At 50.1% G+C, this 18,523-nt stretch overlaps 1 protein-coding gene across 2 annotated transcripts; it reads left to right on the top strand.

The window, feature by feature from the left end:
• Positions 1-102: 102 nt before the first annotated feature.
• Positions 103-17,340, top strand: LOC103352431 (putative POM121-like protein 1). Of its 2 annotated transcripts, none has more exons than XM_051833839.2 (2): positions 103-7,306; positions 12,979-15,972. In XM_051833839.2, exons 1-2 carry the CDS (start codon positions 6,490-6,492, stop codon positions 13,026-13,028), a joined length of 867 nt encoding a protein of 288 aa, XP_051689799.1. In that variant the 5' UTR covers positions 103-6,489; the 3' UTR covers positions 13,029-15,972. The 2 variants fall into 2 exon arrangements, with proteins under 2 accessions (XP_051689799.1, XP_051689800.1); XM_051833840.2 differs by lacking the exon at positions 12,979-15,972 and adding an exon at positions 16,000-17,340 and having other exon boundaries at positions 113-7,306.
• Positions 17,341-18,523: the final 1,183 nt, after the last annotated feature.

Genomic DNA, 18,523 nt, shown 5'->3' with positions numbered 1-18,523 from the left:
ATTTCTTCTCTGATTTTAATTATTTCTCTTCTCCGACTAGATTTGGGTCTGGTTTGCTGCAGATTTTCTAGATCCTTGAGATGCAGTGAAAGCTCATCTATTTGGTGCCTTTCCAATTTCTTGATGTAGGCACCTATTGATATAAACTTTCCTCTTAACACTGCTTTTGCTGCATCCCATAAGTTTTGGTATGTTTTGCTGTTATCCTCATTTACTTCCAGAAAATTTTTGATTTCTCTTTTGATTTCTTCTATGACCCATTGTTCATTCAGGAGCATGTTGTTCAGTCTCCATGTGTTTGCATACTTTCTGGGGTTTCCTGAGTTGCTAATTTCCAACTTCATTGCTTTATGGCCTGAGAAGCTGCATGGTATGATTCTAATTCTTTTTAATTTTCTGAGACTTGCTTTATGGCCTAGTATGTGGTCAAACCTTGAGAAGGTTCCATGTACTGCTGAGAAGAATGTAAATGCTTTCTGTGTAGGATGAAAAGTTCTGTATATATCTGTTAGATCCATTTGGGCTATAGTGTCGTTTAAATCTACTGTATCCTTGTTGATCTTCTGTCCAGATGATCTGTCTATTTCTGAGAGTGGAGTATTGAAGTCCCCCAGTACTATTGTATTGGGGTCTAAGTCTCCCTTTAAGTCCATTAACAAATCTTTTAGATAAACCGGTGCCCTGTAATTAGGTGCATATACATTGATAATTGTTATATCTTCCTGTTGAATTGATCCCTTAATCATTATATAGTGCCCCTCTCTGTCTCTCTTAACAGTTTTTGTATTGAAGTTTATGTTGTCTGATATTAAGATGGCTACGCCTGTTCTTTTTTCATTTCTGTTGGCATGGTATATATTTTTCCAGCAGCTGGGCTTCCAGCCGGTGGGCGACCTTGCTCTCCCCTGAGGTCCTCCAAGTCACAGCCTCTAGATCCGGAAGAGTTTCCTCTGCAGTTTTTCCCTGATCCTTTTCCTGAGGCTACCGTAACTCCACTTTTATTAAACTATCTTTTCCCGGACTGTCGGTGCGTGCCCTCGCTATTCCGCCATCTTGGCTCCGCCCCCCTTATTTAAAAAACTTAAATGCTTTGGAGTAAATTTAAACAAGGATTTGAAAGATCTATTACAAAACATTAAAGCAAGGAATAGAAAAAGACACAAAAAAATGAACAAGTGTTCCACTTCATAGATTGGAAGAATCAATATCATCAAAATGTCCATACTACCAAAAGCAATTTACAGATCCAATGCCATCCCAATTAAAATACCAATGACATGCTTCTCAGATATAGAAAAAATACTAAAATTCTATGGAAACACAAGAGTCTCCAATTGCTAAAGGAATTTTAAACAACATAAACAAAGCTAGATGGATTATAACACCACACTTCAAGTTAAGAAATGGGCAAAGGGCTTTAGTAGGCATTTTTTCAAAAGAAGAAATTCAAATTATCAACAGACACATGAACAAAAGCTCAGGATTACTAGCCATCAGGAAAATGCAAATCAAAACCACAATGAGATTTCACCTCATTCCAATTAGAATGGCTCTCATAAAGAAGTCAACAAACAATAAATGCTGATGAGAATGTTGGGGGAAATGTACCCTAATCCACTGTTGGTGGGAATGTAAAATAGTATGCCATTGTGGAAGATAGAATGGAAATACCTCAGGAAACTGGAAATACCACATGACCCATCAATCCCATTCCTGGGAATTTACCCAAGGGAAATCAAATCAGCATTTGAAGAGTTATCTGCAACCCAATGTTCATTGCAGCTAAATTCACTACAGCTAAGATATAAAATCAATCCAGATGTCCATCCACTAATGACTTGATAAAGAAATTGTGTGTGTGCGTGTGTGTTTGTGTGTGTGTGTGAATAGTATGGAACGCTACTCAGCCATAAAAAAAGTATGAAATGCTGTCATTTGCAACAAAAAGGGGGCAACCAGAAACCTTTATACTTAGTTCAATAAAGCCAGTCCCAACAAGACAGATACCATATGTTTTCCCTGATCTGAGGTAACTAAGAGTAGCCCAAATGTAATGTATAGGAGTAAAATTGACCTTTTGAGCTCCAATGATTGTTTCCCATCCTTGTCTCTACTGTTGAGGAGTAGTGTTTTTTTCTCCATACTATTTGTTGAACTCATTACTTAGTGTCAGGTTAATTTTATGAGTAAACTGAAAGTAGATCATTGTAAAAATTGAGCAGGAATAGGAGAGGAATTAGAAGGAAGTGTGGGAGTGGGAGTGGTTGTGGGATGGAGGATAGGGTGGGAAGCATCACTGTTCCTAAATCTGCACACATTAAGTACATGAACTTTGTATACATTAAATAAATTTTTAAAACATAAAATATGAGTGTGTTAGAATCAGCACCTTTCAGAACTAACAAATTGGGGCCAGTGTAGTGGTGTATTGAGTAAAAGTTGCCTCCTGTGAGCCAGCCATCCCATGTTGGTGCCAGTTCATGTCCCAGCTGCTCCACTTCTAATCCAGCTCCATGCTAATGGCCTGGGAAAAGTAACTGAAGATGGCTCAAGTCCTTGGGTCCCTGCCCCAGGTGCAAGACCCAGATAAAATTTATGGCTCCTGGATTCGACTTGGCACAGTCCTGGCCATTGCAGCCATTTGGGGGAGTGAACCAGCAGAAGGAAGACCTTTTTGTCTGTCTCTCCCTCTCACTGTAACTCTACCTCTCAAATAAATAAATAAAATCTTAAAAAAAAAAAAAAGGAAGAAAAGAAAGTGTAGTCCTGGCAGAGGGGACAGGAAGAGGTGCTTGAGTCTCATACAAGGGCTTCCACCATCCCACACTCCCAGTCAAGAAGCAGTGAGCAGCAGAAGAGACTGAAATTTTGGGGATGTTTTTGGTACCCAATGGGAGTGTTACATGTAATGTACAGTGAAAATGGAAGACTCTGGCCAGGATCTCATTTACGAGAGCTGCCAATAGAGAAGCTGCCATGTCATGATTTAGACCCCAGCTAGTTAAGCCTCTCTGGTGAGGAGCTCAGAGAGCGTTCAGTTCTTCTTACTCAGGTAGGTGTTCACTATCCATCATCTGAACTTCAATCTACCTCCCCTGCAACTTCTTACAGAGAGAGCATGCTCCCACCAGTCTCCTTGTCAATAACGTTTGGTTCCTGTAATTTTAACATGATAATGAAATAATTTTGATGCCAAAAAACTGAAATCCATGCCTATCAAGGGCTCTTCAAAATATTCATGGAAAATTATGACAAAGCTATGCATAGGTTTAAAAGTGATTTTCACCAAAATAACTGCACCTATTCCATTTTTCATGAATTCTTAAAGTCCCTCTGTATGCTGATGTCTGTTTAGTGCATAAATCTCCTGTGAGTCATGCCAATGGGTAGACTGACACATGGGATATTTGTTTGCCTGAACCTTAAAACTAAGTGACCCAGGGTCGGTGCCGTGGCTCACTTCGTTAATCCTCCACCTGCGGCGCCGGCATCCCATATAGGTTCCGGGTTCTAGTTCTGGTTGCTCCTCTTCCAGTCAAGCTCTCTGTTGTGGCCTGGGAAGGCAGTGAAGGATGGCCCAAGTGCTTGGGCCCCTGTACCCATATGGGAGACCAGAAGGAAGCACCTGGCTCCTGGCTTTGGATCAGCATAGCTCCAGCCATAGTGGCCATTTGGGGGGTGAACCAATGGAAGGAAGACCTTTCTCTCTGTCTCTCTCTCACACTGTCTAAACTCTGTCAAATAAATTAAAAAAAAAAAACTAAGTGACCCAGGAGCCCAGCTCAGCTGATGTCTCTCTGTTGCAGGGGGGCCTGTATGGCACCCAAGGAGCCCCCTGTGAGAGCCCTGCCTCCTCTGACCACAGGGAAGCAACTGGTACAGAGTGGAGATGAAGGACAGAACAGGAGCAGGAGGGTGTGTGGTGGCAGATGGGTGGCTCTTGGCTAGGAGCCTGGCAGCCCTGACCCCAGCCGGCTGCAGATCCCCAGGCACAGGGACACATGCATATTAGCCTCAGTGTCCCCAGTGCTTGTGACACCACATGGTCCAGCAACCAGAGGACTGGGGAGCCCTGTGGGTTTCAGTTGGTGATCTGTCTGGCTTCTACCAGGTGTCCAGTATTGTTGGGGGCCAAAGTACGAACACCCACTCCAATCCTGACCTTCAGAGCATCCTGGAACTGAACATAGAAGGGATGGCTGCACGTGGGAGGGAGAAGGAAAAGTGGGACACCTGCTATGGCTGTGCCATTTCAAGGGCTGCCCAGGAAGCCCTCTCTCTGCCACCTCCAGGAGAGGTTCTAGAGGGAGTGGCAAGTGATGTGTGGAGCGCTCAGGGTGGTGATCACGCAGCTGTTCACGGTTTTGGTGGGGCCTCCTGGGGAGAGGTACATAGGAAGCAGTGTGTGACATGGTGGCTACCACTGTGGTCCCAGTGCTGAGGTGAGGTCAGAGCTTGAGAGCAGGGAGCCTGCTGAAAGGTGAAGGGGAAATGGCAGACAGGAGGTGGCAACCTGGGGACCATGTGGGGTGTGGGGCTGAGTGTCCTCACCACTGGGTGAAGCCTCAGTGTCCCCAGAAAGAGGAGGCCTTGGCAACCCCTGGGGTCCTCTCTGTGTGAGGAGCAGGTGGTGTCTCCCCAGCCATGAGGCCAAGAGCTGGGACCTAGGCTGGGGATGTGTCTAGGAACATGGCCAGGACCTAGGCTGATGGGGGTTCACAGGGGGCATCCCTAGGAATTGGTTTGGGGGAGGGCAAGAGAGGCTGCAGCCACAGGTGTGTCCCAAACCCCCTTGCATCCACTCCAGTATGCAGGATGGATGGAAGAGGTGGAGACAACAGACAGGAAGGGCCCCATGTGACACTCTGGGGGACAGGAGCAATGCCTCAGTGCAGGTTCACCTGCCTCCCTCCTGGGCTTCTTCCACCCCATGCCTGGTGGGCAGGGCTGGCTCACCATGTTGCCATGTGAGCCTCCTGGCCACAGAAGCACAGCATGGGTGCTGTGAGGGAGACATGGGCTCTGAGAGGTGTGTATTCTGCCCTACTGGGCACATCCTGCCTGACACGCTGCCTGTGTCTACCCAGCAGGATGAGCTTCCCCACAGCTGTGTCCTTGGCCCTCCTTGGAGAGCCCGGGAATTAAACAATAGCTGCCTAGCTCCTTGCACCAATGCCAGGTTTCCACAGGCAGAATGGCTGCAAGATACCGAGGCTGACTTTGTCTCATGGACGCCCCCGTGTGGCCCTGGGAGCTGCATTCCCCACCCCCGCCCCCACCTCCAGTTCCAATCCTGCTTGTCCCCACCCCTGTCCTGTGCAAAACTCATATTTTGCTCTGTGTCCACCTGGATGGGATTTGGGGACATGGTCTAGTGACACAGGTCCTGGTTCTCTCTGCAGTGCCCGGGACAGCATTGCCTTGAGCTGCGCCTGGGAGCTGCCTGCAGGCTCTGCCTGAGTCCATAGAGCAGGGCAGAGGGAGAGGACGAGGTCCCAGCAGCATCCCTCCCTCCTCCCCTCTCTCCTGCCTGCTCCACTGGGGATGCCCTCGCTGGCTCCTTGCAGCCATCCCTGAGGCCTGCCCATGGTAAGGCTTTGTGGGCCAAACTGGACAGGCAGCAGAAAATGAACCAGGAACTGAGTAGAAGATTTCTTAAAAGGTCTCCCATGTCCCCAGGAGTTGGGCCTTGGCCCCCTGGGTGACAGGGCTGGAGGACATTTAGGGTAGAAGCAGTGCCTTGTTTGCTTGGAGGCGGAGGCAGGGTAAGTAAGATGTGCATGCTTTGGGAGAGGCGCACTCCCAGAGTGAGCGGCCCTCGGCTGCCACAGGACAGAGCCCAGCTCAGGGCAGGCCAGGAGGGCTGGAGCCAGGACCTTGTACCACTTCCCATAGCACAGCGCCAGCAGCCTAGGCCTGGGGAGACACCGGCGCACCCTGATTGTGAGCAGCGAGCGCCTTGATCCCTGCGGGCCTGCAGCCCTGTTTCTGTGTCCGCGGTCCTGCACCATCCCCGCCTGAGCTGGGCTCCACCACGGGAAGGCCGGCAGCTCCTCAGCGGGCCTCTTGCAGCAACACCAAAGAGCAGCCATCTGTCCCCAAGCGCTCCGGACGCGCGCCGCCTCTGCTCCCGCACCCCAACCGCCTTGTCCTGGGCTCGCGCCGCCCTCCTCCAACGGAAAGCGCCTCGGAGCCCCTGAAAGCCTGGAAGGGACGCGATCCGCAGCCCCAGCTCAGCTCCGTGAGGACTCGAGGGAGAGGCCGCAGCGCCTGGGCCGCGCACCCCGCCAGCGAGTGCCCCTGCTCCCAGCGCCCACGCCGGGGCGCCATCCCTGAGCCAGATTCGCAGGCCGTCGGGAGAGGCTCGCGGAGCTTCCCCTGTGGCCGTCCGCGCCATCAGCGGTGGCTCCCACCCCATGGGCAGCGATCCCCAGGCCCGCCGCGGGCTCAGCACTCTTTCCCCCGCGGCTTTTCCGAGGCGGCCGTCGGATGAAGCCAGCGCAGCCCCAGTCGGGGCCCGCGGGAGCCTGCCCCATGGTGCTCCTGAAGGTGGCCTCCGCCAATGGCCACGTGGCGCTCCGCGTGGCCCTGCAGCAGGCCCTGCTGTGCGTCTGGGTCTCGCTGGCCGGCCCCCTGTCGCGCCCTCACGGGGGAAGGTCCCTGAGCAGGCCCCGGGAAGTGGGCACTCGGGTGAAATCCCGGGGAGGGAGCGACCCGCGCGGCCTGGAAGGGAGAGGGCGAGGAGCAGTGAAGCCCGAGGGCGGCCGCGTGGTGCCCAGCGGTCAGGACGCTCCGGACAGCGGCTCCCAGGCCAGGGAGAGTGCCCCATCGGCGTTTAGGCGCCTGCAAGTCGGCGGGGTCGCTGCTTGCTTCATGCCCAGGCCTGGGCCTCTGAAGAGGGACTCGTGTCCCAAGAGCCAGAAGGGGAACCCCCAGGCCCTCTGCAGGTTGCCAGGCAGCGAGCGCCCGCGGGGCAAAGACGGCCCAGCCTTAGCTGCTGTACAGGCACCACATGCGAAGACCCCCGAGGAAGGCCCACAGGCCAGCGCTCCTGCCTCCTGCAGGGAAACCCAGCAGGAGAAAGCTGCAGGCCCGCTCTCAGGGCAGCGGGAAAACCCGTGGCCTTGCTCACCTCTGAGAGACCCAGCCAGGCCCCTGCAACGGAAGACGCCTCTGCTGCTGCCCTGCAGAAGACAGGAGCCGCTGGTGCTGCCCCTGCCTCCCGACCCAGGCTACAGAGTCACCGCCAAGGACCTGGACTTGGAGAAATGCGCTGCGCTCCTGTGGATCAACAAGGTGTTGCGGGGTAAGGCTGGGGCCGCCTTTCCTGGTTCGCACCCTGCATGCCACAGGGCTGTCCTCCACCACAGGGGACAGGGAAGCGCATCGCTCCGGCCTCGAGGCCCGGCCACAGGCTGCTGGTGTGGCTGCTCTGTGGCTCCTCCTTAAAGCCCACCTTGCTTGACCAGGCTGGGAAGAAATTGGTGCCCTGGCCCTGGCCCCCAGGGGTCAGTATGGCCCTGACTGGTGTCTTGGAGGAGGGTGGTGGGAGACAGCCATGAGTCTATGCATCTAAAGGAGCCCAGGCGACCCCACTCCCACCCCAGGGGGGTGCCCTGGACCCACAATGGTTAACACCCCTGAGACCCTACTGCCAGACGTCCCCTGCCACGTTGGGTGGCTGGAGGGGGCTAGGCTGCCCCCAGCTGGTCAGGTCCTTGCAGTGGGAGGGAGACACCTGGAGGCAGTTCCCTGCAGGCAGGATGCCTCTCTGCTTCCTGAATTGCAGCCTTTGACAAAGAACACACACAAATGTGCAGACATGTGTCGCTGAGTGACACCATTAAGTTCCGAGAAATGCATCACTCAGCGATGCTACCACCATGTGGCATCCCATAGTGACTCAAGCACACCTGCATGCTATGCATCTGTAACTCAGGTGGCCACTGGATGCAGGCAGATGACACGGCGAACATGAGCCATTGGAGGCTGCTGCTGCTGCATCACTGTTTGCAATCAATGTCTTTATGTGTAGGGATTCACTCTAAAACAGATGTGAAAGTGCACGTTCACAGAGAATGCACAGTATCCTGCATTTCAATTCTTTATTACACCAAAACAACTTTTTAAGAAAGGTTTATTGCATTTATTTGAAAGGCAGAGTTAGAGATAGATGGAGAAACTGACAGAGAGAGAGAGAGAGAGAGAGAGAGAGAGAGAGAGAGAGAGAGAGAATCTTCCAATCTGCTGGTTCACTCCCTAAACAGCCACAATGGCCAGAGCTGGGCTGGTCCGAAGCCAGGAGCCAGGAGCTTCATCTGGGTCTTCCACATGGATGCAGAGGCCCAAACACTTGGGCCATCTTCTAGCTTTCCCAGGCGCATTAGTAGAGAGCAGCATCAGAAGTGGAGTATCCAGGTCTAGAAACAGTGCCCATGTGGGATGCCAGCAATGCAGGTGGAGGCTTAACCTGCTAAGCCACAACTCCGGCCTTGCTCCATTGAATATTAGGGTCACCATTGTACCAGCTGTCCTTTGTGGAAAAGGAGAGCAGTGTGCATCATAGGGTATTGTGACTGCTTCCGTGTCGCATTGGCTCACTCAGTGGCAGAGACAAAATTGCCTGAGTCAGACCTGACTGTGTATCTGGTGTCCCGTGGACCAGCTAGAGGGACCCCACTGGCTGTCAGTGCTGACTTCCGGATCCTGTGTTCTCAGAGTGTGGGATGGCAGCTCCTCCTCCTGCTTCCGACTTGCCCCCAGGCTGGGCTACATCAGGCCAAGCTGTGTGTGAGAGATAACTATACGGGACAGTTTCTCTCTATTAGAAATGTGGGATTTGCTATGATTTGGGTCTTATAGAAGAGTTGTGAGGACAGTACAGAGAATCTGCGTGTACTCTTCCCTGCACATCTTCCACTGTGGGCATCCTACAGGACAGAGTGAAGCCGGGAAATTCACACAGCTACACCACTGCTGCCGGGCTCACGTCAAAATTCAGATACCCATTTTCCAACCACGTTTCCATTCTCCCCAGCATCAGTCCAGAATCCCATGGTGTTTCAGGTAATGCGTCCTGCAGTCAAGTTCTCCATGGCAATATCTTTTGTGACCGTGACGTATTTGGGGAGTGAACAAGCAGATGGAAGACTCTCTCCCTCTCTCTCTCTCTCTCTCTCTCTCTCTCTCTCTTCTCTCTGTCTCTCCATCTCTCTCTGTAACCCTTTCAAATAAATAAAAATCTTTTAAAAATTAATCTTCAGGCCAATATTTAATATTATTGCTGTATAATTAGTTACTGAAATTGTTGCAGATTTGGCCTTGTCAGTTCTTTCCGGTTACCTCCTGAGCCCCTTGCGCATGCCTGCCCACATCTTTTTTCTAAGCACTTCTTTACATGTTAGCCCCACAGAATGTTCCAGAATCCTCTCATATTTTACCTGCTCCAGTTCTGGGATCAATGACTTCTTCAGGGAGCTTTGCTTCCTTTTATTGGAGAATGAAATTTACATTCACAATCAAATCTATGTGCACATAGCTATCTCTGCTTCCAGATCCTTGTAGGAGACAGCTAGGAAACGTGTCTGTGTGTGTGTCTGTGTGTACGTGTGTGTATACAGATTCTTCCCATTTATATGCACCTGCCTGGATTTCTGTGTTCCTCTCTGCACAATGTGTATGACAGACCCCCAAGTTTCCAGTGTACAGCCACAGGGTTCCTTCCAGAAATGCCCCCCTTGAATACCTAGAACATCTTTCTCCAGCAATTTCTCAGAAGATCCTGGTCTAGTTATCTAACTCCTGTCACTTACCTGTTCATCCCTCCTATACACAGCTGAGTAATCCGCCAGCAGTATTTGAGATTGGTTCCGCCTGTCCATAGCCTTGGAGTCTCCAGGCGAACACCGGCTGTGTTTATCCGGATGACTGGGTTCAGCTTCCTTCCGTGTTGTTGTGGGGTTCCTTTGCCACACCTGCATTCAGATTCATCTGTCACACTCTGCCTCCATCTTGGGTCCCTCGGACAGCCTGTTTAAAATCTATTTGCAAACAGACACGCTGTTTGTGGTGTGCACTTCTATTTTGTTGAGTCTTTTTATGACATTTGTGGGAAAATTTCTTGTGGTGCTTCTGGAAAGAGAGCTCTTCCTCCTTTTTTCCAAGGAATTTGTCAGAGGATTGGTCGGGTTCCTCCTGCAGGTGTTTGGGGGATTCACCTATGAGCCATCTGCACTTGAGTTTTTCTTTCTGAGAGGACTTCAAACTCCTAATTCCATCTCTTTACTTGCTGTGGGTCTACTGTTCGTAATTCTTCTTGCTGTGTTTCCCTGGGATCTGCCTCTCATTTAAATCATCTACAAGTGGCATTAACTGCCCACATATGCTTGTAACTCTGTCATCTGTGAGATGTCCTTGCTGCTTCCTGCTGCGGCGGAGGAACGCCTTCTCCCTGCATCTGTGTCTCTCTCTTGCCCAATCTGCTTCTCTTTCTGCTCAACACGGCTAGAGATCTGTCACAGAATCAACTTCCATGGTTTCTACTTCTCTATTATTTTGCTGTTTTCTAATTGCTTTAGTCTCCTGTGTTTCTGTGTCATTTCTTCTGCTTTATTTGGGAATGGGTTACTCTACTTTTACTAACTTCTTTTTTTTTAACTTTTATTTAATGAATATAAATTTCCAAAGTACAGCTTATAGATTACAATGGTTTCAACCCCCATAACTTCCCTCCCACCCGCAACCCTCCCCTTTCCCGCTCCCTCCCCCCTTCCATTCACATCAAGATTCATTTTCAATTCTCTTTATATACAGAAGATCAGTTTAGCATACATTAAGTACAGATTTCAACAGTTTGTACCCACATAGAAACACAAAGTGAAAAATACTGTTTGAGTACTAGTTATAGCATTAAATCACAATGTACAGCACATTAAGGACAGAGATCCTACATGAGGAGTAAGCGCACAGTGACTCCTGTTGTTGACTTAACAATTTGACACTCTTGTTTATGGCCTCAGTAATCACCCTAGGCTCTTGTCATGAGTCGCCAAGGCTATGGAATCCTTTTGAGTTCACCAACTCTGATCATATTTAGACAAGGTCATAGTCAAAGTGGAAGTTCTCTCCTCCCTTCAGAGAAAGGTACCTCCTTCTTTGATGACCTGTTTTTTTAACTGGGATCTCACTCGGAGATCTTTCATGTACGGTGTTTTGTTTTTATTTTGTTTGTTTGTTTGTTTGTTTTGCCAGAGTGTTTTGGCTTTCCATGCCTGTAATACTCTCATGGGCTTTTCAGCCAGATCCGCGTGCCTTAAGGGCTGATAATGAGGCCAGAGTGCTGTTTAGGACATCTGCCATTCTATGGGTCTGCTGTGTATCTCACTTCCCATGTTGGATCATTCTCTCCCTTTTTTATTCTGTCAGCTAGTATTTGCAGACACTAGTCTTGTTTATGTGCTCCCTTTGGTCTTAGTCCTATCATTATGATCAATTGTGAACAGAAATTGATCACTGGGACTAGTGAGATGGCATTGGTGCCACCTTGATGGGATTGAATTGGAATCCCCTGGTATGTTTCTAACTCTACCGTTTGAGGTAAGTCAGCTTGAGCATGTCCCGAATTGCACATCTCTTCCCTCTCTTATTCCCACTCTTATATTTAACAGTGATCACTTTTCAGTTAAGTTTCAACACTTGAGAATAACTGTGTATTGATTACACTATTCAACCAAAAGTATTAAGTAGAACAAACAAAAAAAATACTAAGAGGGATAACGTATTAAGTTGTTCATCAACAGTCAGGGCAAGGGCTTTTACTAACTTCTTAAGATGGAGCGTCAGGCTGTGGAATTGAGACTTTTCTCTTCGTAAGACAGATGTTAAAGCTGTTCCTTTCCCTGTACGCTCTGCTTTATGAACATCCCAGCAGTGTTGCCGTGTTTCATTGAATTACATTCAGTTCACTAAATTTTCTGATTTCCATTGTAATTTTTTTCATTGACCCATAAGCTGAGAAATATGTTGTTTACTTTCCAAATATTTGGATATTACCCTATATTTCTTCATTTGTTCCACTGTGGCCTTAAACCCACAGTTAATGATTTAAAATATTTTTTAATTGATTAGTACATTCTCATGGCCAAATATCTGCTCTTTCCCATAGATACACTGTGTGCAGTGACTGTTTCTTTCATTTTTAAATTTCTTTTTTTTTTAAGATATTGGTCTGTAGCTTTCTTTTTTTAAGGTTTTATTTACTTTTTTGAGAGGTCAAGTTACAGACAGAGAGGAGAGACAGAGAGAAGGTCTTCCATATGCTGGTTCTCTCCCCAAATGGTCGCAATGGCCAGAGCTGGGCTGATCCAAAGCCAGTATCCAGGAGCTTCTTCCAGGTCTCCCATGCGGATGCAGAGGCCAAAGCACTTGCGCCATCTTCCTCCTGCTTCCCAAGGACAGAAGCAGAGAGCTGAATCAGAAGAGGAGCAACCAGGACACGAACCAGGGCCCATGTAGGATGCCAGCACCACAGGCAGAGTCTTAGCCTACTACGCCATAGCACCGGTCCCCTTGGTTTTTAAATTTCAACATACTTGAACATTTTACACTAACAAGTCTCTTATACTTCCTGAATACTTGTATTTGGGTTACTTTAGAGCATATAGTTGTGTTGTAAAAAATCTGATCTCTGCCTTTTTAATGGCGTGTTTAATATATTCACACTGAGTGTAATTATTGCCATTGTTGCATTTGATTTTTCTGTTTTTTGAATTGCTTTCTATTTGCTTCTTGTCTTTCCTTTTCCTTTGTTACTCTGTTCCTCCTGTACTCCTTTATCTGTGTTCAGTAGATGCTTTAGTGTATTATCGTCAGCCAGTTTCTCTTTTTTTGCGTTTTTAAGTAAATAAGAAATTTCACAACCATTTCTTAGCAGGTGCCCTAAGAACTTACTACATGTATGAATTTACTTACATTTTCTAGTCTACTTCAGGACACAGACAGCAGCGACCCTATGGGGGTATGTTCAATGACGATCGTCAGGAAGTTGTAAACACGGCTTCACTGCGCACAGTCAGAATGGCTAAAACAGAGATGGTATTAAATGCCTTAAGGGACTCAGGGTGTCTGGATCACTCCCACTGTGCTGGTCAAGTGCAAAATGATGCAGCTCCTCTGGAAAGAGTTTTACCATTGTTTTCAAAAGTAAAAATGGACTGACCACACCACCCAGGGTTGCACTCTTGGACAATGGTCCTGCAAAAATAAAGCTTGTTTTTGTGCAGAAACTTGGTCACAAATGTTCACACAGGCTTATTCTCAAAACTACCCAAAGTCTCTCAGTGTGTGGATGGTCAGATGTGTGTGGTGCATCCGTGTCAGGCGACATTGTTCTGCAATCAACAGAAGCGAAAGGTTTCACACCATTGGTGGATCTCAGGGGAATTAGAGTGAGTAGGTGGACCCAATCCTCAAAGGTCACCTAGGTTTGCAGTAACAATAATAGGATGGTGATTGACAGGGATAGGAGAGGCGGATGAGCGGGCTATAAGTAGATGTCACAAAGCATCACTTAGGTGATGGATTCTTCTCTGTGTTGATGGTGGTGGTAGTTCCATGAACGTAAGTAGGCCACAGTGAAACTGCACAGAACTCTCCTTCCATGCCTATGCACAATGAGTGCCTGTCAAACTAGAAAAATCTGAATGAGCTTTGTAGATTATACCAATATAATTTTCCCAGTCCTTATGTTGATATATATGACAATCTTTTTAAAAATTTATTTGAAAGAATGACATAGGGGAAGGTAGAGACAGAGACAGAAAGTGATATCCATTCATTAGTTCACTCCCCATATGTCCACAATGGCTAGGGCTAGGCTAGACTGAAGCCAGGAGGCAAGAGCTCCATTCCATGAAGCCATGAAGAAGAAGAGTTTCAGGTCTCCCACATGGGTGGCAAGATCCCAAACAGTTGGGCCATCATCTAATGCTTTCCTGGGTTCCTAAGTGGGGACCAGGGTTGGAAGGGGAGCAGCTGGAACTCAAATCAGTTCTCTGATATGGGATGCTGGCGTTTTTGGGCAACAGTTGAACCCACTGTGCCACAATGCCAACCTCCGTATTTATGACATTCTTGTCCAGTTTTATTATGGCTTTCAATGACTCAACTTTTCAATTAATAAACTAACATAGGAAAATTGCAGAGAAGAACTGCACACCTCTGAGTCAGTGCTAATATTCTGCATCTCTAAGATCCAAGCAAATACCAGGGAGTTGCCTGGGTAGGGTGCACTGAGCTCACTGAGACCCTCCCGGCTACACATGCATTCAGGTCAGGTGTGTGTATAACCCTCTGCAGTTTCCTCACAGTGAACATCACGTAGGCAGCAGTACAATTAAGAAAGCAAACTGCACCTGTCCCCTGCATAAGGTTCCCTGTGTTGAAGGAGAGATCGGAAGTCACAGCTCATGGGAGGGCTTCCGCCTCTGGGGAGGAGACACAGGCCTCCCTGCTGCAGCTGTTGGGGCAGCCTGGACAGCTTCCTGGATGTCCTGGGGTGTGTAGTGGGGGTTGGGGCTCTAGGTGCAGCCTCTACTGGACTTCTCCTTTCTTATCCACTGGGAGGCGGAGCAGATTTTTCTGTTTATCTTCGCCCATTGCTGTTGCAGGCCTGTCTGGTACTGCACCTGTACTATGTGGGAGATTAAAATGACTGTGATGGGGGCCAGCGCTGTGGCGTAGCAGGTAAAGCCTCCGCCTGCAGTGCTGGCATCCCATATAGGTGCCAGTTTGAGTCCTGGCTGCTCCACTTCGGATCCAGCTCTCTGCTGTGGCCTTGGAAAGCAGTAGAAGATGGCCCAAGTGCTTGGGCTTTTGCACCCACGTGGGAAACCCAGAAGAAGCTCCTGGCTCCTGGCTTTGGATCAGCACAGCTCTGGCCAGTTGCAGCCAACTGGGGAGTGAACCAGCGGATGGGAGACTCTCTCTCTCTCTCTCCCTCTCTCTCCCTCTCTCTCTCTCTCTCTCTGCCTCTCCTTCTCTCTCTGTGTAACTCTGACTTTCAAATAACTAAATAAATAATAATAAATAAATAAATAAAATGACTGTGACAACAACACGGGGAGCCTTTCCCCTGCCATTTCTCAAGCCTTGAGGTCCCTGGTCAGTGAGTGGCCATCTGTCCACGTTTCAGAGTGTTCTCATTGTCGTCTCCTGCATAAGTGCCGAGGCATTCAGCTGTAGTTGAGGGGGAGCAGGCACAGGTCGGGCCGCACCATCTTGTCACGGGCTATACTCCCATCACTGCTTCCCAGGGAGGAACCTGCAGCTGTTCCACCTGCCGCTCCTGAACACCTGTCCCCAGGCAGCCTGGCAGTCGAGTTTCTGACAAAGGCACGTGGACTCCATGGTTATATCCCCTTCACTAGGGCCCCTGCACAGTCTAAATACTTAGCTATTCCCATGAAGTTTTCCATCATTAGTTGAACATTTGTGCTTCTCAAATGGGTAAGAAGTCAAGCACATTGTGTAATTGTCTCTCTCTGTGTCATTATGTTTGCTTTGTTCCTGGTCTCTTCTCAAGGCCTCATTTATTCTCCCATAGTTCTTGTAATGAGGCTGTCAGTCATTCATGACCTCAGTGTCTGTGTTTGCCCTGGTTTTTGAATGTTCATGTGGATGGGTACAAATTTCTACATCCAGATAGAAATCTCTTTCTGCCTGGGCACGCATGCAGTGTCGGCTGGGCACCCTGCAGGTTTGGGGTCCCTTGGATTCAAAACTGCTCTTCTGTGGGTGGGATCCTGTGCTCTGCTGGCAGAGAGTCGTGCATCCAGGCACGTGGCCAGCAGGGACTGATGCTTCATGTTCTCATCAGTAGGGACAGGTGTGGTGAGAGGACAGAGGGCACAGCCCGTGGCCTCCAGGGCGAATCACACTTTGCATGCAGGATCTCTTTAAAATGCCTCTCCATGCAGTCAGTACCATCTTTCTCCTTTTCAGATGATGGAGCTAAGAGCCAGAGCAGCAAAATGACCTGAGGCCACCCCATGACGCACCTGCTGTGAGCTGACTCTCACACCGCAGCACCTCGCCATGCTCTGTACGGGTGGTGCAGTGACCACATTCCATTCCACGCTGGGTCGTTTTGATACCTAAATAAGACAGTCCTCTAAGTGCTAACCCCAGTGGCTGGTTTCTACCAAAGTGCTTGGTCCCCTTATCATGACTACGACACCCCTCCTGGCCGCAAACAGTGCCCGCGCAGTCCCTTCCAGAGCCTGCCTTGCCCCTTGCCCGTCCTGAGCAGGCTTCTTGAATCAGCTGAGTATATGCTTCCCCCAAAGGGCCCCATGGTGGTTCAGGTTTGCATGCAGAGCGTAGGGAACGCCCTCCTCCCTTCCCTCAGAATTGTGCTCTGGGTCCCATCACTGAAACTTCTGCATCCATATCCATGGCATCACCGCACTCCCTGTCCGTGGCCCCATCAGCTTCCTCTGGAGGCCCCCAGGTTATCTGAGGGGCTGGCGTAGAGAGGCCCCCTCAGCCTAGGCACCCGCTCCCTTCCCCTTTTACCTCTGTGCCCCACGTCTCCCCCATCTGCCTGTCCCACTCTCACGTGCCAGCCACCATGTCCTCACCCAGCTGATTCCCCTGCACTCCAGCTTCATAAATCCCAATTTCAAGTCCTGGTCAAGCACAGCGGCAGCCTCAGGGCAGGGCAGGGCTTCGCAGCTGCAGGAGAGAGTCCCAGGGGCCCAAAGCCACAGGAGGGGAGGGAGTTGCAGTCTGAGGCAAGTTGTGCCAACAGCTGTGAGCAGAGTTGGCCTAGGCTATTGTGGCTGGAACAGGGACAGAGCTGACAGGGAAGATTCTTGTTGGAGCTGGAGAACTGTGGGGGCCCACTGAGGCTCATCCTGGGCTGAGGCACTCCCTGGGTGGTGGCGTGGCCCACCTTGCTTAGGGTGAGAGCCTGATATTTGTTTCCCCAGCAGATGCTGAGGCCAGCGTGCCAGAGGATGGCAGCCCCAGGGGAATCTAGGAAGGAGGGGTTGGCCTGGGGTGGGAGAGGCTCCTCCTCCTTCCCCAGCAATGATCAGATGGATGTCAGCAGCCTGGCCCTCAGCACAGGGGCTCAGAGCTGATCGGGGACGAACAGGGACACCTGCACATGAGCACCCAATCTGACCTCAGCTCCGTGAAGCAGCAGCTTCCTGCAGGGCGGTGCTGGCTGGGTCAGGACCCCCACAGCCACCTCTACGGGATTTCCTGTGGAATCACAACCCAAACCTTCCTGTGTGAGACTCTCTAGGGACTGTCGGGTGGTGTGGGAGGGGCTGTACTTCGTGTTGTGTACATGTCTGCTGTGGCTGGGAGAGGCGGGGGAGGAGGGTGGTCTCGGTCTGTCCTGGAGGAGGCGGCTGCCATTTGTACTCCTTGTGTTGCAAGGAAGGTGTCTGCAGACAGACCCCTGGGTGCCAGGGGCAGATGAGAGCCAAGCTGGACAGGGAGGATGGGGGTGTGGGTTCCTGAGATCGTTCCCCCACGCAGAGGCTGCTAGGAGCAGGGCCACCCCATGGTCGCTTCCTGTTCCTTCCACTGCGTCCCGGGTGTGAGCCCAGAGCCCGTGGTGACTTCTGGGTAGAGGTTTCACCCTGCTCTCCAACCTGGACACATGGGGAGAGGCTCTTGTTCAGGGGTGGGTCAGGAGGATCAAAGGCACTGGCCTGGGATGGAGTCTGTGGCCTGTGAGTGACCCACAGGGTCAGCCAGTCAGTTCTCAGCCCAAAGCTGCAGCTCCTCTCCCCAGCCAAGGAATATCCAATTTGACTTCATTCTGCCTAGATCTGGCAGGTAACAGCCCAAGGATGAGCGTCTTTGGGGTTAATGAGGGGCCAGTGGTGCCACTCACTAGGGCCACGGGTGGGGGATCTAGGGGTGTGCAGGTGTCGGTGACCAGGGGCCTAGGCTGTGGGTCCTGACGTCTGTGGTTGGGCAGCTGCTGACACAGTGCTTACAGGAAGTGGGAGAGGGCAGTGCTTAGAGGTCTCCAGGAGTTAGGGTTCAGTGCAGCCAGGACCTGGGGGCTGGGGCACCAGTGACCAATAGGTGGGCAGAGAGGGGAGGGGGATGCCCCTTCTTTAGCAGGGCTTCTTTTTTTAAAAAGATGTATTTATTGATTTGAAAGGCAGAGTTAGAGAGAGAGATCTTCCACTCCCCAAATGGCTGCAATGGCTGCAGCTTCTTTCACGTCTCCCATGTGAGTTCAGGGGCCCAAGGACTAGGGCCATTTTCTGCTGCTTTCCCAGGGACATTAGCAGAGAGCTGGACTGGATGCAGAGCAGCCGGCGCCCATATGGAATGCTGGCACTGCACACAGTGGCTTCACTCACAGCCGGCATCTAGTGGGGCTTCCAAAAGACCCTTTCCTTCCCTCCCCTCCTGTCTCTGTTTTTTGTCCAGTGTTAAAATAGTTCCATAGGAATGCAGATGGGGCTCCTTCTAAAGGTTTCTAGAAAAATGAGAC

This window comes from Oryctolagus cuniculus, chromosome 6 (assembly GCF_964237555.1).
Source record: "Oryctolagus cuniculus chromosome 6, mOryCun1.1, whole genome shotgun sequence".
In the NCBI taxonomy this organism is placed as follows: Eukaryota; Metazoa; Chordata; class Mammalia; order Lagomorpha; family Leporidae; genus Oryctolagus; species Oryctolagus cuniculus.
The sequence above is the reverse complement of the archived record's forward strand: the minus strand, read 5'-3'. Positions and strand labels throughout refer to the sequence as shown.

What these genes read in the sequence shown, in the direction of transcription:
- LOC103352431 (XM_051833839.2), top strand. Translation starts at nt 6,490, where the DNA reads ATGAAGCCAGCGCAGCCCCAGTCGGGGCCCGCGGGAGCCTGCCCCATG. An exon ending in GATCAACAAGGTGTTGCGGG is followed by an intron (nt 7,307 to 12,978) that starts GTAAGGCTGGGG and finishes TACATTTTCTAG; the next exon opens with TCTACTTCAGGACACAGACA.